This window comes from Mirounga angustirostris, unplaced genomic scaffold (genome assembly GCF_029215605.1).
Source record: "Mirounga angustirostris isolate CCGP_5_RB_7025 unplaced genomic scaffold, mMirAng1.0.hap1 SCAF_2, whole genome shotgun sequence".
Lineage (NCBI taxonomy): Eukaryota > Metazoa > Chordata > Mammalia > Carnivora > Phocidae > Mirounga > Mirounga angustirostris.
Window position 1 is genome coordinate 166,132,959 of NW_026991710.1, and position 19,721 is coordinate 166,152,679.

Sequence of the window (19,721 nt, forward strand, 5' to 3'; positions counted from 1 at the left end):
GGTATCTTATGGTTTTTGGTGCTATTGTAAATGGAATCATTTCTCTAATTTCTCTTTCTACAGTTGCATTGCTAGTGTACAAGAAAGCAACTGATTTCTGTGCATTGATTTTGTATCCTGCCACATTACTGAATTGCTGTATGAGTTCTAGTAATTTGGGGGTTGAATCTTTTGGGTTTTCCACATAAAGTATCATGTCATTTGCGAAGAGAGATAGTTTGATTTCTTCTTTGCCAATTTGAATAATTGTATTTCTTTTTGTTGTCTAATTGCTGTTCCTAAGACTTCTAGTACTATGTTGAACAATAGTGCTGAGAGTGGGCATCCTTGACGTGTTCCCCATCTTAAGGGAAGGGCTCTCAGCTTTTCCCCATTGAGGATGATATTTGCTGTGGGTTTGTCATAGATGGATTTTATGAACTTGAGGAATGTTCCCTCTATCCCTATACTCTGAAGAGTTTTAATGAGGGAAGGATGATGCATTTTGTCAAATGCTTTTTCTGCATCAATTGAGAGGACCATATGGTTTTTCTCTCTCCTCTTATTAATGTGTTCTATCACATTGATTGATTTGCGAATGTTGAACCACCCTTGCATCCCGGGGATAAATCCCACTTGGTCGTGATGGATGATCCTTTTAATGTATTGCTGGATCCTGTTAGCTAGGATTTTGTTGAGGATTTTAGAATCCATATTCATCAGGGATATTGGTCTGAATTTTTCCTTTTTGACGGGGTCTTTGCCTGGTTTATGGATTAAGGTAATGCTGGCCTCATAGAATGAGTCTGGAAGCATTCCTTCTGTTTCTATTTTTTGAAACAGCTTCAGGAGAATAGGTATTATTTCTTCTTTGAATGCTTGGTAGAATTCCCCAGGGAATCCATCAGGCCCTGGACTCTTGTTTTTTGGAAGATTTTTGATCACTGCTTCAATCATGTTACTGGTTATTGGCCTATTCAGGTTGTCAGTTTCTTCCTGCTTCAGTCTTGGGAGTTTATATGTTTCCAGGAAGGCCTCCATTTCATCCAGATTGCTCAGTTTATTGGCATATAGGTGTTGATAATAATTTCTAATAATTGTTTCTATTTCCTTGGTGTTAGTTGTGATCTCTCCCTTTTCATTCATAATTTTATTAATTTGGGTCCTTTTTCTTTTCTTTTGGATAAGTCTGGCCAGTGGTTTATTGATCTTATTAATTCTTTCCAAGAACCAGCTTCTAGTTTTGTTGATCTGATCTACCATGTTTCTGGTTTCTAATTCATTGATCTCTGCTCTAATCTTAATTATTTCTCTTCTAAAGAAAGCTCTTGTTCTCTGTTGATTTTCTTTAGAAGAGAAATAATTAAGATTAGAGAGAACAAGAGCTTTGAATGATACACTGGACCAGATGGACCTCATAGATATATACAGAACATTCCATTCTAAAGCAACAGAATACTCATTCTTCTTGAGCGCACATGGAACTTTCTCCAGAATAGACCACATACTGGGTCACAAATCAGGACTCAACTGACACCAAAAGGTTGAGATTATTCCCTGCATATTCTCAGACCATAATGCCTTAAAACTGGAACTCAATCACAAGAAAAAATTTGACAGAAATTCGAACACTTGGAAGCTAAAGACCACTCTGCTCAAGAATGTTTGGGTCAACCAGGAAATCAAAGAAGACCTTAAACAAAACATGGAAAACTCTGAGCATGAAAACATATCAGTCCAAAACGTATGGGATACTGCAAAGGCAGTCCTAAGGGTGAAATACATAGCCATCCAAGACTCACTCAAAAATTAGAAAAATCCTAAATTCTCCAACTAACTCTACACCTTAAAAAACTAGAGAAAAAGCAACAAATGATGGTTTCCAAAGTTTCTCATGAGAAAGCTGCTTATAATCTTACTTAGGATCTCTTGTATGTGACAAGTTACTTCCCTTGCTGCTTTCTAAATTCTCTCTCTGCTTTCGGCTTTTAAAGTTTGATTATAATATGCACCAGTGTGAGCCATTTTAAGTTCATCTTACTTGAAGTTTGTGAGCTTTCAGATGTTTGAATTCATGTTATTCATTGAATTTGGGAAGTTTTCAGTAATTATTTCTTCATATATCCTCTCTTCTGAAATGCAAAAGGGAGCTCTTCAAGTTTAAAAATAGAAACTAACAACATGAAAACATGTAAAAGCATAAAAGCTACTGTAAAAATTAAAATATATTCAAATTCATAATACTCTAATATTGCATTGTTAACATGTAAATCACTTTAAACTCTTTTATAAAAGTTAAGAGACACAAGTTTTAAAATTAGGGCATCTGGGTGGCTCAGTTGGTTTAGTGTCTGCCTTTGGCTCGGGTCATGTTCTTACAATCCTGCTTCTTCCTCTCTCTCTGCCCCTCCTACCTGCTCATGCTCTCTCTCTCTCCCTCTCAAAAATGAAGAAACAAATAAATAAATAACAATTCTTTAAAAGAAAAATATTAAAATTAACTAGATAGAAAAATGTGTTAATGAATACACCATATAAAATGATGGAAATTTTGGCATCAATTACACAAAATGTGGGGGAAGGAGAAATTAAAGTGTAGAATATTTGTATAAGGTCAAAGTTGGGTTGTTATCAGCTTAAAATAGACTGTTCTATCTACAAAATATTTTATATAAGCCTCATGATAGCCCAAGTAAAAAACCTGTAGTGGACTCACTAAAGAGAAGGAGAAAGTAATCAAAGCATAAAAGTATTTTTTAAAAAAATCAAATCACAAAGGAGAACAGCAAGAGAGGAAAAACAGAACAAAGAAGCCACCAGAAAACAGGAAAAACGAAGGTAATAGTAAATCCTTACTAACCCATAATTACTTTAAATATAAATTAATTGAATTTTTATTAAAATACAAACATGAAATGATATGCTGCCTACAATGATTTACTTTACTTTTAAGGACACACATAGGCTTAATGTGGAGGAATGGAAAGAGATTTCCCATGCAAATGGTAACTAAAAGACAGTAGTGTGGCTATACTTATATCAGAGAAAACATACTTTAGCAAAAATTGTCAAAAAAGACAAGAAGGTCACTATATAATGATAAAAGAATCAATTCATCAAGAGAATATAAAAATTGTAATAGACATGCACCTGAATTCCAAACATCTAAATATATAAAAGAAATGTTAACAAAACTGAAGGGAGAAATAGACAGTGACATAGTAGTAGGAAGGAAACAAGGAAACATTTTACTGGTGGAGAGTGGAACTTAATTAGTGGGTGAGAACTCTTAGCTTTATGCATTTTAATTGTTTGAATTTTACAAAATTTTATTTACTTGTTTTACTTTAAAATGAAAATTAATACTAAACTATTAAATGTAAAAGCACAATAACATGTAAACTCCATAGATGTAAACCTCTAGAATTGCAAGTTTATTATAAAGTTTTATTTTATTGTTCATTTTTAATATTTTTTGCAACTATTTTATTTTATTTTGGAAAATGTGTTCACTTAAAAATGAAATACAAATGACTGGTCACTAAAGTAAAATTTTGAAAAGGGGATTAAGTTAAGAAATTAAAGAGGCCAAGTCAATTGATGGTAATTTTATTACAATATTTTGTATAGAAATTAAATTATAGGTATAGAAAATGCAGAAGTAGTGGTAGCAAATGTTTAAAAAATAACTAAATGAGATATTTTTAGAAATTCTAAATTCACCCAATGTTGTACTCTTATTTATTGTACTCATAATTTATTGAATCCTATTTATTAAAAATGATTGGGAAAGGCAAAGTACTTATCAAAAACAGTCAATATATAGGGGTCATAAATATACTATCATATAAGTAGTGATTTTGTCATTAACCATTATGTTGTCAAAATTTTCACTGTTTTTTCTAATATTTCCCATACAGTATTAATAAACTTAGAAAAATAGTGATTTTATTCTTTTGAAGATATACATAAGATATAAAAACTAACACAATTTATAGTAATTATATGGCTTTTTTTGTTTGTTTCAGATATGTAATAATTTGGGTAATTGTCATTGCTTTCCTGGCTATAGGCCTCCATATTGTGAATTCCAGATTGGTTCACCAGGGGGAAGTATTGATGATGGAAATGTTCAGAAATCTGGTGAGTAGAAATTAAAATTTTAAAAGATAGATGTTCTTTTATGAAATACTTAAAGAACTATAATGCTGAGTCAAATCTTTCATGATCACCTGAGTAATTAAAAGTTACCTTGAATAGTGGCTTTAATTAATTAGTGTTACACAATATTTGTAATGAGATTTTCTCAGATACTTACTTTTCATCAACTTAGTGAAATAAGTTAGAAGACCGTCCTCAGGTTTTAATAAGTGTCAAAGCAAGAAATAAGATGTGAACTTAATGAATAAATATTATATGTGCTTTGACTGCTCCACCAATAAACTGTCCCTCTTCTCTCTTCTTGTGCCTCCATATTCCCTGATACACAACAATACTTAAATTAGGCCAGTTAATAACCCTACAATGGCCTCTAAGTGCACAAGGGGAAGGAAAAATCACATGTCTTTGAATTTAAATCAAAAGCCCCAGATGATTAAGCTTAGTAAAGAAGACATATTGAAAGCCAAGATAGACCAAAGCTAGGCCTCTAGCACCAGTTAGCCAAGTTAAGCATGCAAATTTTTGAAGAAAATTAAAAGTGCTAATCCATAAACATACAAATAATAAAAAAGCAAAATAGCCTTACTGCTGATATGGAAAAAGTTTAGTAGTCTGGATAGAAGATCAAACCAGCCAGAATATTCCTTTAAGCCAAAGCTCAATCCAGAACAAGGTCCTAATTCTCAATTCTACAAATGCCAAGAGAGGTGAGGAAACTGAAGAAGAAAAGTTTGAAAGTAGCAGAGGTTGGTTCATGATGTTTAAGGAAAGAAGCCATCTCCATAATATAAAAGTGCAAAGTGAAGCAGCAAGTGCTGATGTAGAAACTGCAGCAAGTTAGCCAGAAGATCTAGCTAAGATAACTAATAAATGTGACTATACTAAACAATCTATTTTCAGTGTAGACAAAACAGTCTTCTATTGAAAGAAAATGCCGTCTATTAATCTCATAGCTAGAGAGGAAAAGTCAATGCCTGGCTTCAAACTTCAAAGGGCAGTCTGAGTCTCTGCTGTTAGGGGCTTATGCAGTTGGTGACTGAGTTGAAGTCAATGCTCATTTACCATTCTTAAAATCCAAAAACCTTAAGAATTATGCTAAATCTACTCTGCATGTATGTCCTCTATAAATGGAACAGAAAAGTTGGGTGACAGCACATCCGTTTACAACATGGTTTACTGAATATTTTAAACACACTGTTAAAGCCTGCTGCTGAGAAAAATAGATGTTTTTCAAAATAACATTGCTCATTGACAATGCATCTGGTCCCCTAAGAGCTCTGGTGGAGATGTACAATAAAATTAATGTTGTTTTTATGCCTGCTAACAAAACATTAATTCTAAAGCCCATAGATGAAGGAGTAATTTTAACTTTCAAGGCCTATTACTTAGGAAATGCATTTCATAAGTCTATGGCAGCCATAGAAAGTGATTCCTCTGATAGATCTGGGCAAAGGAAATTGAAAATTTTCTGGAAAGGATTCACCATTTTAAATGCAATTAAGAGCATTTGTGATTCATGGGGAGAGGCCAAAATATCAACATTAACAGGAGTTTGGAACAAGTTGATTCCAACCCTTATGGATGACTTTGAGTGATTCAAGACTGGTGGAGGAAGTAATTGCAGACGTGGTAAGAAAATTAGATTAGAAGTGGTACCTGAAGATGTGACTGAATCACTGCAATCTCATCATAAAACTAACAGATGAGGAGTTGCTTCTTATGGATGAGCAAAGAAAATGGTTTCTTGAGATAGAATCTACTCCTGGTGAAGGTACTGCAAAGATTGTTGAAATGACAGCAAAGGATTTAGAATATTACATAAACTTGGTTCATAAAGCAGGGTTTCAATTTTTAAAGGAGGTATACTATAGGTAAAAATGCTATCAAACAGCATCACATGTTACAAAGAAATCATTCATGAAAGGAAGAGTCAATCAATGCAACAAATTTCACTGTTGTCTTATTTTAACAAAATGCCACAGCCATCCTAGCCTTCAGCAACCACCACCCTGATCAGTCAGCAGCCATCAACTGTGAGGCAAAACTCTCCACCTGCAAAAATATTATGACTCGCTGAAAGCTCAGATGATGCTTAACACTTTTCAGCAATATGTTTTTACATTAAGGTATTTACAATGTTTTTGTAATGATAATGCACACGTAATAGACTACAATATACTGCAAACATAACTTTTATATACACTGGGAAACTGGAAGATTAACTTGCTTTATTGTGATATTTCCTTTATTGTGGTGGTATGGAACTGAACCTGCAATATCTTTTGAAGAATGCCTGTATTGTAATTCCAGAGTAAACACTAGGAAAACAATTCAAAATTTTTAGAAAAAAATAAAAGAATTAAAATTCCACCAATTAATAAAATGAAGCCTAGAGGGAAAAGAACATTAGACAAATAGAATAACTAAATAAATATAAATCCAATAATAATAATTTAACTAAAGATCTATCAAGTAAACATTCAATTTAAAAGCACTTACTCAGGCTTTCCAAGATAGTGGTATAGGGATACCCAGAACTCAACTGGTAAGCATCCTTCACCCCATACACTCTCCAGCTACCTTGCTAAAGTGAGTGGGTATACACAATCCACACAGGAGACACCACTTGATCTCCTAGCCTGGTAGCCAAGAGTGTTAGCATTCCAGAAGTCCATGGGGCTATAACAATCAGAAAGAGTTTTTGGCAGACCACCATCACTATAAGGATAGTGCACAAAGAGCAGACTGAAACACAACCCCAGTCTTCCTATGAAGAGGCCTATTTAGTTAGCCTGGAGGTTAGGCCTGAGGGACAGTCTTCAAGTTTTCCACAAATGTAAAAACTACATTTTTTACAATGTATTTTTTAAAAATATTAAAAAAGACAAACCTTTAACTATACTAACAGAATAAAAGAGAAAGAAATCAAATAAAATCAGAGATGAAAGAGGAGACATTACAACAGATACCACAGAGTAGCAAAATTTATTTATTTATTATTTATGTAATTAATTTGCATGTGGTTATCCAGTTTTCCCCTAAATGATGTTTTGAGGAGACTATCCTTTCTCCATTGAGTATTTTTGGGTCTCTTACTTGACCATATATGCAGGAGTTTATTTCTGGGCTCTCAATTCTGCTCCATTGTTCTACATGTCTATTTTTATGCCAGTACTATGCTGTTTTGATTACTACAGCTTTGTAGTATAGTTTGAAATCAGAAAGTGTGATGCCTCCAGCTTTTGGTCTTCTTTTTCTGGGTCACTTTGGTTCTTCAGGGTCTTCTACAACTCCAAACAAACTTTAATTGTTTTTCTATTTCTGTGAAACTTTGGTAGGGGTTTCATTGAACCTATGGATGACTTTGAGTAGTATGGACATTTTAACAATTTTAATTCTTTCAATCCATGAACATGGGATACATTTCCATTTGTTTGTCTCTTCTTCAATTTCTTTCATTAAAATTTTGTCATGTTCAGTGTACAGATAGTTCACCTCATTGGTTAAATTTATTCCTAAATATTTTAATTTTTTTGATGTTATTGTGAATGGAATTTTTTTTTTTTGGTTTTTTGTTGCTATTGTTGTTTTTTGCCCTCAGATGTTTTATCACACATGTAAGAAACACAACTGTTTTCTGGATGTTGATTTGGTATCTTGCAACTTCATTGAATTTGTTGGGTAGATACAATTTTTTTTGTAGTGTCTTTAGTATTTTCTATACATAGGATCATATTATCTGCAAAGATAATTTTTCTTCTTCCTTACTGATTTGGGTACTATTTATATCTTTATCTTGCCTGATTACTATAAATGGGAATTCCAATACTATGTTGAAAAAGAGTTATCTTATTTTTCATCTCAGATGAAAATCTTTCAAAATTTTACCATTGAGTATAAATATTAGCTGTGGACTTATATATGGCCTTTATTATGATGTGGTATCATAATAAATTTGTTAAGAGTTTTTATCAGGAAAAGATGTTATATTTTGTTAAGTGCTTTTTGTGCATTTATTGAGATGATCATATGATTCATATCTTTTTATCTTTCATTCAATTTATGTGGTGTTTCACATTTATTGATTTATATATGTTGAATCATCTCAGAGATAAATCCTACTTTCTCATGATCAATTATCTTTTTGATGTGTTGTTGAATTTGGTTTGGTAATATTTTGTTAAGAATTTTTGCATCTAACCAAATGGAAGGCCATTTGTTAAACCCTAATTGAAATTTGACTGAAAGAGAAATTAAATTGTATTAGGATATTAAGATTTTAGAGTATCTTTATTACTACAGCTATTATATTTACAAATATTAACCCAAATATAACACTGCATGTTAACTATACTGGATATAAAATTGAAAAAAAAAAAAAGAAGAAGAAGTAAAAAAAAGAATTTTTGCGTCTATATTTATAACATATTTGTCTGTAATTTTCTTTTCTTGTGGTATCCTTATCTGATTTTGGTATCAGGGTAATGCTGTTCTTGCAGATGAGTTTGAGAGTGTCTTCTCTTCAATTTTTGAAAGTGCTTGAGAAAGATTGCTGTTAATCTTTCTTTAAATATTCATTAACATTCCCCAAAAACAATCTGGTTTGGGGATTTTCTGTTTTGGGAGTTTTTGATTACTGATTCATCTCCATACTCTTATTGGTCTGTTCAGATTTTATATTTTTCATGTTTCATTCTTGATAGATTATATGTTTATAGGAATTTATCCATTTCATCTAGGTTATCCAGTTTGTTTGGCTAAAATTATTCATAGTAGTCTCTCATGATTCTTTGCATTTCTGTGGTTATCTGTTGTAATGTCTCCTCTTTCATTTCTGATTTTATTTTATTTCTTTCTCTTTTCTTGAGTTAGTATAGTTAAAGGTTTATCTTTTTTAATATTTTTTAAAAATCAGGTCTTAGCTTCACTGATTTTTTTTCTGTTGTGTTTCTAGTCTCTATTTCATTTACTTTTGCTTTGATGTTGGTTATTTCCTTCCTTCTTCTAACTTTGAGCTTAGTTGTTTTTTTTCCTAGCTCCATGAGGTATAAAATTAGGTAATTTATTTCCATCTTTCCTTCTTTTATTAATTTCTAGTTTCATACTATTGTGATTGGAAAAGATACTTGGTATGATTAAGGAACTTTTGTGCACTGTTGGTGGGAATGTAAATTGGTACAGCCACTGTGGGAAACAGTATGGAAGTTCCTCAAAAATTTAAAAATAGGAGTACCATAGGATCCAATAATTCCACTACTGGGTATTTACCCAAAGAAAATGAAAACAATAATTTAAAAAGAAGTATGCACCCCTATGTTTATTTCAACATTATTTACAACAGTCAAGATAATGGAAGCCACCAAAGTGTCCATCTATAGACAAATGTGGTATATATATATGTATATATATATATATACACACACACACACAGACAATGGAATATTACTCAGCCATAAAAAAGAATGAAATCTTGACATTTGCAATGACACGGATGGAGCTACAAAGTATTATGCTAAGTGAAATAAGTCAGTCAGAGAAAGACAAATACTATATGATTTCGCTCATATGTGGAATTTAAGAAACAAAACAAATGGGTAAAGGGTCAGGGGGAAGAGAGGAGGAGGCAAACCAAGAAACAGACTCTTAACTATGGAGAACAAACTGATGGTCACCAGAAGGGAGGTTGGTGGGGGGATGGGTAAAATAGGTGATGGGGATTAAGGAGTGTACTTGATGAGATGAGCATTATGGAAGTGTTGAATCACTATATTATACAAACGAAATTAAATATTACACTGTATGTTAACTAATTGTAATTTAAATAAAAATTTTAGTAAAAGACAAATCAATAAGGATGATTTTATTCTTCTTAAACTTGCTAAGACATGTTTTGTGACCTATCATGTGATCTACCCTGAAGAATATGTGCACTAGAAGAGAATATGTATTCTGTTGCTTTTGGATAGAAGTTTCTGTATGTGTCTGTTAGGTCCCTTTAGTCTACAGTATGATTCAGGTCAGTTTCCTTGTTGATTATCTGAAGGATCTATTCATTTCTGAAAGTAGAATATTGTGGTCCTCTACTATTATTATATTGTTTTCTATTTCTCCCTTCAGACCTGTTACAATTTGCTTAATATATTCAGGTGTTCTGATGTTGGGTGCATACATAAATATTTATAATTGCCATATCTTCTTGATTAATTGATCCCTTAGCATTATATAGTAACTTTCTATGTTTCTTGCTACTGTTTTTGGCTTAAAGTCTACTTTGTCTGATTTCAGTATAGCTACTTCTGCTCTCTTTTAGTTTCCACTTGCATGGAATATATTTTGCCATCTCCTTACTTTGAATCTATGTATGTCATTGAAGCTGAAGTGAGTCTTTTGTAGTTGAGTCTTATTTTTTATCCATTCAGCCACTCTATGCCTTTTATTTATTTATTATTTTTAAAGATTTATTTATTTGAGAGAGAGAATGCATGTGAGCAAAGGGAGGGGGAAAAGGAGAGGGAGAGAATCTCAAGCAGACTCCCCACTGAGTGCAGAGTCTGACATGGGATTCGATCTCACGACCCTGAGATCATAACCTGAATGGAAATCAAGAGTCAGACACTTAGCCGACTAAACCACCCAAGTGCCCCACTCTATGTCTTTAAATTGGCCTATCCATTAACACTAAGAATAATTATTGATAAATAAGGACTTACTAATGTCATCTTATTGTTTTCTGGCTGTTTTACAGTTCCATTTTTCTTTTATTCCTTTTTTGATGTCTTCCTTTATATATTGATGATTTTCTTCTCTTTATCTTTTTTGTTTCTATTGTAGATTTTTTCTTCGTGGTTCTTATGAGATTTACACTATAAAACACAAAACATAAGGTAAAAACATCATAAAACAAATAAAATATATATTATTCTAATAACAGCTCAATCTTGATCATATACAAAACCAATATTCTTTTATTCCTCCTTTTATGTTTTTGATGTCAAAATTTATATTTTTTATTGTGTGTCCATTAAAAATTGGTGGAACTATAACTATTTTTAATACTTTCTGTCCTTTAACCTTTATTCTAGAGTTATCTAGTTAGCACATTATTAGGGTATTTTGAATCTGACTACATACTTATCTTTGCCAATGTATATTTTCTTATGTTTATATGTTACTAATTAGCATTCATTTGTTTCAGCTTGAAGAAAACCTTTCAGCATTTCTTATAAGGCAGATTTAGTGTTGATAAATTTCCTCAGCTTTTGTTTATTAAGGGAAAATCTTCATCACACCTTCAATTCACAAGGACAACTTTGCTGGTTAAAGTATTCTTAGTTGGCAGTTTCTTACTTTTAGTATCTTCAGTATGTCATCCCATTCTCTCCTGGCCTGAGGTATCTGCTGAGAAACTCACTGATAGCCTTATGGGTATTTTCTTATCTGAGGGAGATTTTTTTCTCTTGCCTTTAAAATTCTTTCTTTTTGGTTTTAGACAGTTTTGTTATTAATTGTCTTGAAGAAGAACATTTTAGATTGAAATTTTGAGGTGACCTATTTGTTTTATGAACTTGGATGTCCAAATCTTTCCCCAAGTTTGGGAATTTCTCAGCCATTATTTCTTTAAAGAAGCTTTCCATTCCTTTCTTCCCGTCTTCTTCTTCCAGGAATCCAATGTGTACATTATGTATTTTCATGTTGTTCCATAACTTCCATAGGCTTTCTTGATTCTTCCTTCTTTTTTTCTTTTTGCACTTCTGATTAAATAATTTCAACTGATCTTTCTTCTAGATCACTCTTTCTCTTTTCAGCTTGTTCAGATTTGCTCTTGAAGCTCTCTATACTGAATTATTTACTCTAGTAATTATATACTTCAGCTATGACATTTCTAGTTTTTTTTCTTTTTTGTTTCCCTTCTCTTTGTTGAGTTTCTCATTTTGTTCTTATGTTTATTCCTGGTATCATTAAATTGTTTATCTGTATTCTCTTGTAGCTCTCTGAGTATCTGTAGAGCAGCTACTTTGAATTCTTTGTTGAGCAATTACTCGATCACCACTTCTTTTGGGACAATTATTGGAGTTTTACTATATTCCTTTGATGGAGACATTTCTTGATTCTTCAGGATCCCTGTAGCCTTGCATAGGTGTCTATACATTTGAAGATGTGGTCACCTCTTCCAGACTTTATGGAATAATTTTAAAAAGGGAAGCCTTTCACATGTGAATGGAGCACACTTGATCATGCTGTGATCCTGGGTCTATTGACGCAAAGTACTAAGTGCAACAGCACACAGTGGCACAGGGTCCAGGGAGATATAATGTCTTTTTGGCTCAGACCACTGGGGTCTACCTTATTAACACTTGTATGGTCCTTGTGAGCACCCTATGGGGTCTATAGTTGCTGCAAGTGTTGTTTGGGTCCTAAGCGGCACTTCTAGGACCAATAGTTAGGGGCAAGTTTAAGCAGTGTTGGTGGCTAGACCAAGTGATGTGCACACATTTAACTGTAGGGCCTAGCCTCAAGCGCCTACGTAATGACAGAGATCAGTTGGAGACACACATGTGATCAGGCCAAGGGTAGGTAGCAAGGGCCAGTGACAACTATGGGCTCATGGGAAGTTGTAGTGGCTCTGGGTGTGTTTGTTCTCATGGCTTCACACTCTGCCTCCAGGTGTGCATACTTCAGTGGAGGCAGTGATGTACCTTTGGCTAAGAGGCATACAGGTGCACAGCTGGAGGGGCTATCTTCAGGTGCACTGATAAAGTATTTGTATTTAGAATATACAAACATTTATATTAAGGATACATAAAGAATTCCTGAAACAATAAAATGCAAACAACCCTACAAAAAACAGACAAAATATTTGAATTGAAACTTCATCAAAGAGGGTATATAGATGACAAACAAGCACATGTAAAAAGGCCCAGTGTCATTTTAAATGGGAAAATGCAAATTAAATTCAAAATTAGATACCATTACATATCTACAAAAATGGGTTAAATTTAAAAAGCTAACTATGGTGTGAAGAGAGTGTCCCATATACTGCTGTTGTAATGTAAAATTACACAGCTTCAGAGTTTCTTAAGAAGGTAAGCATTCACCTACAATATAATCTAGTCATTTCACCTTTTACCCAAGAAATAGAATGCTTATGCAAATACAAAGCTTTGTATATAAATGTTTATAACAACTTTATTTATAGTAGACAAAATCTGGAAATAACCCCAATATAAATCAACAGGTGATTGATAAACAAAGTATTGTATATCCAAACAATAGATTACTATTGAATGATAAAAAGGAATGAGCTATATAGTTACATGTACCAATGTGGATGAATTTCAACATTACCCTATGTGAAAAAGAAAGGCAAAATTAAAAAGAATACTGTCTAATTTTATATTAAATTGTAGTACATGCAAATTAATTTATAGTGAGGGAATGCAGATCAGTGGCTGCCTATGTGGGGGAGTGGTAGCATGATAAGATTATAAAGGAGCAAGAGGAAACTTTAGTGGATAATGGATATATTCATTATTTTGATTGAGGTGATGATTTCATGGGTGTATACACATAACAAAACCTATCAAATCATAAATTTCAAATATGTGTATTTTATATGTCAGAAATTCCTCCAAGATGTTAAAGCAACAAAATTTAAATGATGAGTGAGGCTATTCATGCTATTTTTTGGTCAAATCTCAGGCACTAGTTAAACCCATTTTAGTTACTTACCAAATAAAAAATTGTAAGATTTTACACTAAATGGACAAAAGCCACAGATGTCAAACAAAACAATCTTTAAAATGTTTGCCTAAGTGGGGTATATATTTATCAATATATATTTATCAAATTTTATCCATATTTACAGCTAAAATGTTTGCATTTTATTGTATATAAAGAATATAATAAAAAAAGAAATACCATATATATGATCTATCCAAGACTCCTATCCACTGCTAATGGAAATATAATTGTTACAACCATTTAGGAAAATCATTGGAAAATTTACTAATGCTTAAAATAGGTATATGCTATGAATAAGCATTACTACTCCAAGGGCATGTATCTATTGAGAAGTATGTGTACATATGTTGACTAAAAGACATTTAGTAGAATATTCATAACAACACTATTCATTATACTCATAATTCCAAATTACTTGAATACCCATAAGAAATAGAATGCATTAATGGCTGTTATTTCTATGCAAAGATATAGCATACAGTGGTGTGAATGAACATTTTACAACTATAAACAACAATGTGCGTAAATTTCCAAATTAGGTAATAAAGAGAAAAAAAAACAGGAAAAAAGTATATCCAATATAATTCTATTTACATAAGGTTTAAAATCTGTAAAAAAAAATTGACTCATGCTCTTAGAGGCCAAAGTAGTAATTATCTTTGGAAAGGATAACAACTGGAAGAAATCAGGTTGGGAGTTCTGACATACTGGCAATATTATGCTTCCTGGATTTGGTGTTGGTTACATGAATGTGTTGTGGTTTTTTTTTAAGGTTTTATTTATTTATCTGACAGAGAGAGATAGTGAGAGCAGGAACACAAGCGGGGCGAGTGGGAGAGGGAGAAGCAGGCTTCCCGCAGAGCAGGGAGCCCGATGTGGGACTCGATCCCAGGACCCTGGGATCATGACCTGAGCCGAAGGCAGACGCTTAATGACTGAGCCACCCAGGCGCCCATACATGAATGTGTTTAATTTAGAAAATTCTTAGAGCTGTATAATTATGGCATACATCCATTTCTGTTTACATGATATTTCAGCAAAAATTCACTAAATAAACATAATAGAAGAAATCAAGATATTTGTAAACTTTGAAAAGAAATGATTAAAAATATCCTAAGGATTCTCTTGGATTCTGGCAGGATCTGTTTTGAGATCTGAAGAGTTTTTGCTAATTCATTGTTAATATATTCATATATTGTGTACTTTTCTGAATCATGTAATGCTTTAATTTTTAAGTATAAGAAATAACAGAAGATGTTTGTCTTTCTCTGACCGTCTTATTTCATTTAGCATTGTAGTCTCTAGTTCCATCCATATCATTGCAAATGACAAGATTTCATTCTTTTTATGGCTGAATAATATTCCATTGCAAATATACCACATCTTTTTTTTTTCTTTTTCATAGATACAAGGATAGGTATAGATATGAATTTTATTTAGATGCATAAAACATGAGACATTTAAAGATGATTACCTTCAAAAGAGGTACTATGACTTGGCAAGGGTGGGGGAAGGGGGTTTTCACAGAATATTCCTTTCTAAATTTTTAACTTAAATCCTATTAATGTGTTACATTTTTTTAAATTTTTTTTTAAGATTTTATTTATTTGTGAGACAGAGAATGAGAGACAGAGAGCATGAGAGGGAGGAGGGTCAGAGGGAGAAGCAGACTCCCTGCTGAGCAGGGAGCCCGATGTGGGACTCGATCCCGGAACTCCAGGATCATGACCTGAGCCGAAGGCAGTCATTTAACCAACTGAGCCACCCAGGTGCCCTAATGTGTTACTTTTAAAAAACATTGATGTCATAAATATACTGAATATAGTAAGCAGTACTCAAAACATTTATACAGTTACTATAATTAAACAAATATGCATAAAAGACAAATAGGAAATAAGACAAAAGTGCCATTGTTGTTAGGGGTTATTAGCTTAAATGTCCTTTTATTTACCCCTTTAAGAGTTGGCAATATATTAAAATTTCAATTATTTATATAAATATTATATATAAAAAGATTAAAGTGAAAGAAATAAAAGTTTATTTAAATATTTACTGAAGCAAATATCCATTGATTTCTATGTTTTATTTCTAGATATAATTTTTATTAAAGAAGACTACAATGCACAGCAGAACAACTGGCTTATTCTGAGTTTCTACATTGTTCTGCCCTTTATCATAATATTCACTATTATGATCATGAAACGAAATGAAATGAGAAAATCACGCAACAGAGAGAATGCAGAATATGAAGGGTAAATATGACTATGCAAATAATTTATGATCTTAAATTGTACTGCTTATTGACCAGTGAAATAAATTCATAGTTTTATAACACTTAGTGATATTCATTCCTATGTATTTGCACTATTTTTAACCTAGTGTAAATGGCATTTTTATAATTTTGTTTTCCAATAAATTGTTGCTAGCATATTGCAGTAAGTCAAAATTTTGGCTGTTCTAGAATTGTTTTCCTCACGAATATTTATAGTGTTTAGATGTTGTGTTAAAACTTTCACTAATTCCTTGACCCTCAAAATGTTTTTCTCTAGTAATTTCAAATACTTTGAAAAAAGTCTCTTCAGAATTCTTTGAAATTAGATACTGTTTCTTATAAATTTCTACATGCTATTTTTTCAATTTTTATTTAAATTCAATTTAATTAACATATAGTGTATTATTAGTTTCAGAGGTAGAGTTTAGTGATTCATCATTTACATAAAACACCCAGTGCTCATTCCATCAAGTGCCCTCCTTAATGCCCTTCACCTGGTTACCCCAATCCCCCGCCCACCTCCCCTTCAGCAACCCTCAGTTTGTTTCTTATAGTTGAGTCTCTTATGGTTTGTCTCCCTCTCTGTTTTTGTCTTATTTTATTTTTCCTTTCCTTCCCCAAAATTCATCTATTTTGTTTCTTAAATTCCACATATGAGTGAAATCATATGGTATTTTTCTTTCTCTGACTGACTTATTTCTTTTAGCATAATACTCTCTAGTCCCATCCATGTCATTGCAAATGGCAAGATTTCATTATTTTTGATGGCTGCGTAATATTCTTCTGTGTGTGTGTGTGTGTGTGTGTGTGTGTACCTCATCTTGTTCAACATCACTCGGCATCAGGGAAATACAAATCAAAACTACGTGCTGTTCTTACATTTGTTATTCTTTTCTTCTGGTGGCCAGTTAACTCATTGAAAACAAGAAACCCTCATATAAGTCCTTAAATATAATATCACAAATGATGATTTTAACTTCAAAGTAATGTTTTTGTTGAAGGCTATATCACTGGTCTATTTTATGAAGAAATTTTTATCTGTACACACCTTACATGTATATTGTTCAGGGGTGATGGATCATATTCACTGAAAGAGAAAGTGACTTAATTGGCCTATCATGATTCTCTGCAGAGAAAAAAAGAAAGAATTCAAAGGCCTCACAGGTAATGATATTGAGGGGAGTAATGTGCATGCTCAATGCATCTCCACAATCCAAATATTTCTACTGCCCCAGACTCAATAAATATCCCTTTATAAACAGTTTTAGTAGGCCTGGGATATACATCTTTAGATCTTTCATCTTGGGTATTCTATAAGTGATATACACTTGGAACCATTGAAAACATTATTTTTAACCAGCCGGAAATAAAAGTATTTCAACTTATATATTCATTTCTGTCATGTATTACCTTCTTAATTTTATAAAGGACTTTGAAGTTCAACTAACTTTGGAATATCTAGCATAGAACCATCTGTCCTGGAATCATCAGGTATTCCTTTAGGAGGGCAACCTATGCTTGATCTTTAGGGAGTCCTATTTCCAGAGTTGCCTTAGTCAATTTCTTGATATCTTATGCTACAGGTAAGAAAATCTTGACTCTGGAATACAGTCACCTCAACCTTGAGTAAATAGTGAATATAAGAGAGTTGACTTAATCTGGTTTTCCTTTTTTGTTTATTTTCTTCATTAGTTTTCCAAAGTAATTTTTATCCATTTTTTGTTATGTTTTGGATGTCCTCTGCAAGAATGCCCTTTCAATCCTTGCTCTCCATGACACACTCAGTCTTTGATTTGAGTGAACTTATGCAAAATTAATAGATAAAATATTGGATCTTCTTACAAAATATGGTAATCTGGATCACTTGTCATTCTGTTCTTCATAAAAATAGTCATTGAAATGAATAAAATAACAAACTAATAAAATGTTATATTAAGTTAAACCTTAATAAAAACTAGAAGCCAGCATAGTGGTTATCAAAAAATGAGGAAAGCTCCAACAAGGCTGGCAAAGTTAAGGAAGAATACTAGGAATAGCCTTAGTATTTCTGGAGACTTCAAACAATGTGTAAACTGTGCTGGGAGGCCAATTCAAACCCAAACCTAAGACCAAGATTTCACAACAAGAAGGGGTTCAATTTTACTGTATGTGAGATAGGAAATGATAATTGTGTCCAATATTGTGTTTCTTATATATTTTTTTTAATTACCAGTGAGGCTGCAAATCTTTATTTTCTTCTGGGCCATACTGTTTTTCTTTACACAGAAATTACTTTTCATATCATTTGACCTCTTCTCCCTGTTTGTTTATATTTTATCTTTTACAGAAGTTGTATACACACACATACACATATAGTTTACTAATGCTTTTTTTTAAAAGATTTTATTTATTTGAGAGAGAGCAAGAGAGAGAGCATGAGTGGGGTGAGGGGCAGAAAGAGAAGCAGACTCCCTGCCTAGCAGGAAGTCCGATGCAGGACTCCATCCCTAGACTCTGGGATCATGACCTGAGCTGAAGGCAGGTGCCTAACCAACTGAGCCATCCAGGCACCCCTACTAATGCTTTTTTTATTTATACATGAATATTCTTTCTGGATTCTTATTGAATTTATAAAGTAATTAGAGAATTGATAGCTTTGAGTATTGTGTATGTCTATCTTGGAACATGTAAAACAGGAATAAGTTCAAAAAAATATGAAATGATTTTTTCATCACATAAAGGGATAATTGTTGGCTTGCATTAATACATTAAATATGTGTGTGAACTATCAAAAACATACAAGAAACACACAACACTGTATGTGCAATTTTAAAAAAAACATCAAAGTGAACACTTGTATCTCCTCCAACAAATTAAGATGTAAGATATCATCAGTAACACTATCCAGTTCTGGGGTCTCTTTATAGGGAGAGTTTTAATTATTATTTTGAGGTCTTTATTTGTTGTAATCTATTCATATTTTATGTTCTTTCTTGAGTCAGCTTTGGAAATTTGTGTCTTCTAGGAATCTTATTTCATCAAAATCTAATATTTTGTTACATAAAATTGTTCATAGTATATTTTCTTGCACTTTCTGTAGGACAGTAGCGAACTCTTGCATTTCATTTCTGATTTTGTGTCTAATCTCTTTTTTTTCTTAAATTTAGTTAAAGCTTTCTTAATTTTTACACTCACCAATACCTCTGCACTGTTTTTGATGGAGTTATCAAAGCTCTTAGTTGTCAAAATTGACCAGCATTTTTGAGCATTTCGCTTGTTTTATCAGCAATATTTCACTCTGTTGACCATTCTCTGCTTTCCTGAAATTCTTTTCTTCATTGCAAGGCAGGTCTATTAGAAACAGGTTCCCTCAGTTGTTATTTTTCAGTTTGTTGGGCTTTTTACTTGTAGTTAGTTGGAGTGATTAAGTGACAGCTTCATTACATACCAGACTAAAAACTGAAAGTTTGTATAAACTGTTTTTTATAGTCACCTACAAATTTGTCTTTAACTCATGCTCTTTGCCCCTTTATATGGATTAGAATTACTACCTTGTGTAATTTGCTTCAGGCTGAAAAATTGCTTTTGT

At 32.6% G+C, this 19,721-nt stretch overlaps 1 protein-coding gene across 1 annotated transcript in view; it reads left to right on the plus strand.

The window, feature by feature from the left end:
- LOC123847767 (disintegrin and metalloproteinase domain-containing protein 18) overlaps positions 1-16,137 on the plus strand; it is a 159,957-nt gene extending 143,820 nt beyond the window's left edge. Inside the window, exons 18-20 of the mRNA XM_064584044.1 lie at positions 4,008-4,126; positions 7,351-7,364; positions 15,992-16,137. Of these exons, the coding sequence (XP_064440114.1) occupies positions 4,008-4,126; positions 7,351-7,364; positions 15,992-16,137 (279 nt within the window). The remainder of the gene's footprint in view (positions 1-4,007; positions 4,127-7,350; positions 7,365-15,991) is intronic.
- The last annotated feature ends 3,584 nt before the right edge of the window (positions 16,138-19,721 follow it).